The sequence below is a fragment of the Chionomys nivalis genome, chromosome 1, assembly GCF_950005125.1.
Source record: "Chionomys nivalis chromosome 1, mChiNiv1.1, whole genome shotgun sequence".
Taxonomy (NCBI): Eukaryota; Metazoa; Chordata; class Mammalia; order Rodentia; family Cricetidae; genus Chionomys; species Chionomys nivalis.
The window spans coordinates 65384356-65391371 of NC_080086.1; the positions used below are offsets into that span (position 1 = coordinate 65384356).

General features: G+C 37.3%; 1 protein-coding gene across 9 annotated transcripts in view; it reads left to right on the top strand.

Annotated features, from left to right (window-relative positions):
- Znf638 (zinc finger protein 638) overlaps positions 1-6630 on the top strand; it is a 138390-nt gene extending 131760 nt beyond the window's left edge. For 6 of the 9 annotated variants that reach the window (XM_057773817.1, XM_057773825.1, XM_057773845.1 and 3 more), the window contains 5 exons: positions 356-1280; positions 2966-3073; positions 3688-3786; positions 4590-4708; positions 6320-6630. In XM_057773817.1, the coding sequence (XP_057629800.1) occupies positions 356-1280; positions 2966-3073; positions 3688-3786; positions 4590-4708; positions 6320-6385 (1317 nt within the window). In that variant the 3' untranslated portion in view covers positions 6386-6630. The remainder of the gene's footprint in view (positions 1-355; positions 1281-2965; positions 3074-3687; positions 3787-4589; positions 4709-6319) is intronic. The other 3 variants (XM_057773835.1, XM_057773853.1, XM_057773871.1) reach the window with 1 other exon arrangement.
- Positions 6631-7016: the final 386 nt, after the last annotated feature.

A 7016-nucleotide genomic window follows, 5' to 3' on the forward strand; every position in this document is an offset into this window, starting at 1 on the left:
TAAAGTGTAAATTATTTTTTAAACTACTTGTGTGCTATATATGCATATTCTCACATGTATGTGCTATTACATGGAGATTAGAGGACAATTTGCATGAGTCACTTCTCTCCTTATACCATTAGTTCTTGGTATCAAACTCAGGTTGTTGGGCTTGGTGGCAGGCACCTTTACTGACTGAGCTGTCTTACTAGTCTTATCACTTTGGAACCCTTTGAAATATAACATTGAATTTATTTTAGTCTTAGGAAATGGCTTTACAGAGAAATTCTCATTGATGATTTGCATATTAGTCTACTGTGACTAGTAATGCCTAGTCAGTCAAAGTTCATCATACTGATTCTTAACTTTCCAACAGGAACCATTATTTACATTTAATTTGGATGAATTCGTTACTGTGGATGAAGTCGTAGAAGAAGTAACTCCTTCTCAAGCCAAGCAGAATCCATTAAAGGGAAAAAGAAAAGAAGCTCTCAAAATTTCTCCTTCCCCCGAACTTAACTTAAGAAAGAAAAAGGGGGAAACCTCTGTCCCTCACAGTGTTGAGGGAGAACTGTCCTTTGTAACGCTAGATGAAATTGGGGAAGAAGAAGATGCAGCTGCACAAACTTTAGTCACTGTGGATGAAGTCATTGATGAAGAAGAGCTCAATATGGAAGAAATGGTAAAAAATTCTAACTCCCTTCTTACCTTAGATGAACTAATTGACCAAGATGATTGCATTTCCCACAGTGAATCTAAAGATGTTACTGTTCTGTCCATGGCCGAAGAACAAGATCTTCAACAGGAGCGCTTGGTAACTGTGGATGAAATTGGAGAAGTAGAGGAATCAGCAGACATAACTTTTGCTACTTTGAATTCAAAAAGAGATGAAGAAACTACTGTAAGGGACTCTATTGGGTTCATTTCTTCCCAGGTGCCTGAAGACCCTTCTACTTTAGTTACTGTAGATGAAATACAAGATGACAGAAGTGATTTTCATTTAGTGACTTTGGATGAAGTAACTGAAGAGGATGAAGATTCTCTGGCTGATTTTAAAAATCTTAAAGAAGAACTTAATTTTGTTACTGTGGATGAAGTTGGAGATGAAGAGGATGGAGACAATGATTCAAAAGTTGAGTTAGCACAAGGCAAAATTGACCACCATCCAGATAAAAAAGGAAATAGAAAGAGGAGAGCCGTGGACCCAAAGAAGACAAAACTTGACTCTTTCTCCCAAGTAGGTCCAGGAAGTGAGACTGTTACAAAAGATCTGAAAACCATGATTGAAAGACCTACGGCAGGTAGATACTTGAAGTGTTCATTTTTCTGTTTCATGAAATTACATTTAAAACTGGTTTGAACACAGTGCCGCAGTAGGAGTAATATCATCGTGCTAATGTTCCTTCCATAAGCCTGCAGTTATAATCACTCAAGTTTTCCATAGAAACAAGTACAGGTAGCACACATTTCTCTTAGTTTGCAGAGTACAGGTTGTCCCAAGTTGTTATACCTCAAGAAAGGATGGCAAAACCAGGAAACAAACCGAAGCAGCCAATGGCAGAGCCACAGTGAAAACAGTGTGTATGAGTGGGAAAACAAGCTTTTAAAGAGCAGAACAGTGTGCACATTACACTGCCTTCTGCTTCTGGCTTAAACTTGGGTTTAGAATAAAACAAGCAGGAGAACAAATTATCGAGGTACTGTTCAACTTTATTTATATATATTCTTTTAAGTTAGGGTCTCACTTTGTGGCCTGGAATTTCTTATGTAGACCAGGCAGTTTTGAGCTCATAGAGATCAGCTTATGTCTGCTTCCTGTGTTCTGGAGTTAATGGTGTGAACAACCACAGCTGGCAGATGTTGGTCTTTTGAGATGAGGTCTGACTGTAGCCCTTTTTGGCCTGGAACTCAAAATGTTGCCTTGAACATGCAATATTCTTGCCTCCCAGGTGCCAAGATTACAGGTGAGAGTCACATCTGGCATAGTGTAATATTTTGGTTGTATGGAATAATAGAACAGCTTATTTACTTCAGGACATGAGAGAGACAAAAATAGTTTCCATTAAGAAAACTATGAACCCAGTTGACACACTGTTATAGAATAAAGTCATCTTTATGGGTGAATTCAAATAGTAGTTTATTTTGTTTCCTTAGATGTTACAAATGAAATTATTCAATGTATTAATGAATATCTACTTTGCAAAGTTTTTAAAAAAGAAAGCTAGGTCTTGTGTGCTGCATGCCTTTAATCCCAGCTCTCAGCAGAGGCAGGTGGGTCTCTCTGGGTTCAAGGCCAGCCTGGTCTATAAAGCAAGTTTCAGGACAGCCAAGGCTGTTATACAGAGAACCCTTGTCTTGGGTGGGGAGTGGGGGGAGGCAAAACAATAACAAAAAAGAAAAACCTTGAAAATTTTAACCAGACTAATAATGAAATACTAGGAACATCTCATTGGATTGATAACAATTCAGGGAAAAATGTATAGCCACTCTGCGAAAAGAATAGGAAGGAATAATTGTTCAGAACACAAATGGAAACATTTTGAATGAACTGCTTTTTAAAATTCTAAGGGGCTGAAGAGATTCTTGGTAGTTAGGAACACTGGTTACTTTTTCAGAGGACCTGGGTTCAATTCCTAACACCCATGTGACAACTCACAACTGTCTGTAACTCCAATTCCAGGGGATCCAACACCCTCACACAGACATATATTCAGGCAAAACACCAATGCACATAAAGTAAAATAAAGTAGATTTCTATTTAGGAATAGGTTTCTTGACCAGGTGTGCTGGCACATACCTATAATCCAACACTCAGCTTCAACTACATAAGCAGATTCCTGTCTCAGAAATATAACAAAAAGCCATTCTCCCCAAATTTAGGTAGTTTTTAGAACAAATATTACAATTATTAGATAGTTTAATATGTTAAATTTAAAGCAATTTAAGTACTGTTATTGGAGCAATAAATTAGGCTTTCTTTTTAAAGCTAAAACACCAATGAAGAGAGTTAGAATTGGGAAAGCATCGCCCTCACAAAAAGCTGTAATGGCAGAACCAGCAAAAGGCAAAGAAGCCTTCCAAATGAATGAAGGAGGTAAAGGGGCAGTTTGGGTGGGGAAGAAAACCACATAACAGGAGATGATGGTAGAAGTTTCACAGATAACCAGCCAAGAAACTAGAAAGGCAGAAGACAGGCGTACAAGATCCTTCTTTCTTCATAATTTAGAGAGGTTTTGTAACAGTGACTCTAGAACAAGAGATATTTGTGGAAATTACTCTCAAGAGGCATTTGTGACTGTTACAGCATCAGAGAACAGTATTCTATTAACTGTTTTTTGTTTGCTTCCAGGCAGCCAGCCAGTAAATTAAACAGAATGTCTGAACAGCATTAGTAATATTTTAAGTTGATACAAATAAGGAACATGAACATTGTCATACAATAAATACTTGTCATTGTATCTAATGTCCTCTCTGTTGTTGGCTATAAATTTTATTGGCTTTAGCCCTATTTCTTCTAAATCCATTGGATATATCTAAACATTTACCCATTTACTTCTTAGATCAAGGAATCATTGTTAACTAAGGTGTAGTTCCATGAGTTTTAAGTTAGTTTTAGAAATCAGAAAGTATCCATCATTACCGTCACAAAGTCTACAAATTTATTTTAAATAGCTTCATGTTTTTCCTTGAACTTTTTAATGACTTTAGTTGAAGAAGCTGAATTAAACGATTCAGAGCCTGATGAAAAACGCAAGAAGACCGAAGACTCTCCTGTAGGCAAATCAGTAACACCTGATGTGCCGGGAGGTAAAGTAAAATGATACTCTTCTTTCTTGTTCCTCTGAAATAAAAAGTGAACAAGTTAACCTTGCTTGGTATTTTGAATACAGCTTATCTAGGTTTTTTTTTTAAATCTGGCATGAATATTTTTATTTCATTCTTGAAGGCTGGGATATGCTTCCTTTTTTCTTTCATGTACTTTTAATTGCTGCCATGATAAAAACTGATTTATACTTCCCCAAGCAGAAATTCCAATTAGGCAAAACAAGCTAAGAAGCTTCCATAGCAAACTTTCTCCGTGACCACTGAGCTGAGTCAAGAATCTTTTAGTTGGGGGCTGGAGAGATGGCTCAGTGGTCAAGAACACTGGCTGCTCTTCCAGAAGTCCTGAGTTCAATTCCCAGCAACCACATGGTGGCTCACAACCATCTGTAATGAGATCTGGCACCCTCTTCTGGCCTGCAGGCATACACACAGACAGAATATTGTATATATAATAAATAAATAAATTTTAAAAAAAAATCTTTTAGTTGTTCAGCAGCTCATCATTCTGTTTTCCTATCTTCTACTTTTATAGGGTATTTCTAAGATGTTTGTTTTTTGTTCTCAGATTCTTTAGCCTGCAGGACAGTAGCCTTCTGGCTTCTCTGGAGGCTTTGGAATACATATTACATATTCTTAAGTAAAGATATATATATTTTGCTGGGAGATTATAACCAAGTGGTAGAGTACTTGACTAACATGTTTGAGGCCCTAGGTTCAATCTTTGAATTTAGATAAAGTGATTGACATACTGTTGGTGGATTATTCTCTTTCTTCTTGTTTTCTAGATTTGGACTTCCTTGTTCCAAAGGCTGGGTTTTTCTGCCCAATTTGCTCCCTCTTCTACTCAGATGAAAAAGCAATGGCAAATCACTGCAAGAGCAAACGTCATAAGCAAAATACAGAGGTAATGCATAAAAATGCCACTGTCTTTTGATTTAAAGAGTCTTCCCAATGTGTGTGTTTCTTTTTCTTTGTGAGAACTTAGGTATTTATTCCAGTTCATTGCTCTTAAGTCCAAAATCCCTGGTTTTCCACGTCATAGTATGTAACCCCACTTCTTTTCCTGGAGCAATAGCATTCTCTAGAATAGATTTGTAAACAAACAGTAGTATCTTGTGGGCCTCCTTTAAAATATAAGACTCTGCTTATCCTGATGGTCCATTGCAAATTGCTGTGCATGTTAACATATTAAGATTTCTAAATTTGTAGTCAGAAGAAAATGTGTTTCTTAAACTGATTGAGTCACAGGCCTTCCTTTTTCGTGTGTATGTTTAAGGAGATACTGCTCTAGAGAGTTACTGTTAGCCATGGGAATCAGTAATTCTGACTCCTGAATGTCTTAGGTTGTTTCATGTATTCTTTGTATTGAACTTCTAAAATCCAAGCTAGTTAGTGGCAGACCTTGGGTTTCTAGCCGGCTTGTTTAATTCTATGTCTAATCCCTCACATATTTTACCTTCTCTGTGTGCTTTTAGCTTGTTATATTCTACTTTTTACCCCCCATTTAAAATCTTGCAACTGAGTCCAGATGTGGTAGCATACATCTTTAATCCCATCAGTCTGGAGGCAGAGGCAGGCAGATCTCTTGAATTTGAGGATGGTCTACCTACAGAGTTCCAAGCTAGATGGGGCCATATAGTGAGACCTTGTCTTAGAAAAAAAGTTTAAATCTTGGAACTATTTCATATGGCACCTGGAATAATAGCCACACTGACTCTGGCTCTGTAAGGCTGCATGGCCTGCTTCTTTTCTGTGTCTTTGAAATCTCTCATTACTGTTTGCAACTTTGTACCTGAGACCTCAGCTGCCATTGTGCCAGTGCCTTAATTACTATTTCTGTGCCCCTCCCAAACCTTTCATGTGGCCAGTTTTTCCTATCTTTTGGTCTCTACTTAAGTATTAACTGCTAAGAAAGGCCTTTGCTTAAGAAAGCAAACTCCAAAGCCAATTGGGTAGCACACGCCTTCAGTTTCAGCACTTGAGAGGCAGAGGTCGGCAGATCTGTGTGAGTTAGAAGACAGCCTGGTTTTTATGGTGATTCAGGACAGCCAGGACTGCATAGAGAGAAACTTTCTCACAAAACCAAAAATAAAGCAAACTCCATCCTACATGTACAAAAAGACACACCTTCCTAGTTCCACAGTTACAGTTTTAATTTTGTGGTGCTTAAGGATCAAATCCAAGAACAGACACATGACCACACTCCTTTATTATTGTTATAATTTTAGAGTGATTATTACCACCTACAGTGATTTCAATTGTTCTTCTCTTCAGTTCCTTTATTACAGTGTTAGCACTTGGGGAAATACCTTATTAGTCTTGTCTACTACTAAGTCCCCAAGCCGTAAACTCTATGTCTGACATATCATTGACTATCAGAAGGATGATTAGTGAAAGGAATGAATGTTAATTAAGACACTGTTTTAGATTATTAATATAATTAGATTCATTTAGGATTACACACAGAGCAAACAACATCTAACAAATGTTTCATATTGAAAATTGCTTTTAACAGAAGTTCATGGCCAAGCAAAGAAAGGAAAAGGAGCAGAATGAGACTGAAGAAAGAAGCTCTAGGTGATGGGAAAAAGAAGAAAATTCATTAGAAATTCATTTAGGGTCCAGTTGATTTGTGTATTTTTGTTATCATTTAATTTGTAATTTCTGTTTCAGAAACATATTCATGTTGTACAAATTTCTGATCGCCCTTGATGTAGAGAAACTGATGGGAAAAGTATGATGGGTTTGATTTTTATATCAAATCATCAGGCATGGAAAGATACCTTTTAGAAGTGTTAAAATAAATGTTGCTACTGTATATTTCAACACTTTTGTGTTTGTGTTGATTTGTAAAGTCTTGCTTGCCTCTAGTTACAGACAAGGCTCTTTTCTACAGTCTGTGATTTAGGGTATTGGGCAGTTCTTTCTGTGTTACTGGAAGTAATAGCATGGTGTGGCGCTTTGTCTCCGCCTTCCATGTATGCAGGCCAGATTCTATATGTTCAGTTTTTTATGTTTGGCCAAGGTAAGTTTGAGTAAAGTACTGCTTCTTTTTTTTTCTTTTTCTTTTCTCTCTCTCTCTCTCTTTAAAAAGTTTGTAAGACAGGGTTTCTCTGTGTATCTCTGACTGTCCTGGAACTCACTTTGTGGATCAAACTGGCCTCGAACTCACAGAGATCTGCCTACTTTTACCTCCCAGGTGCTGGGATTAA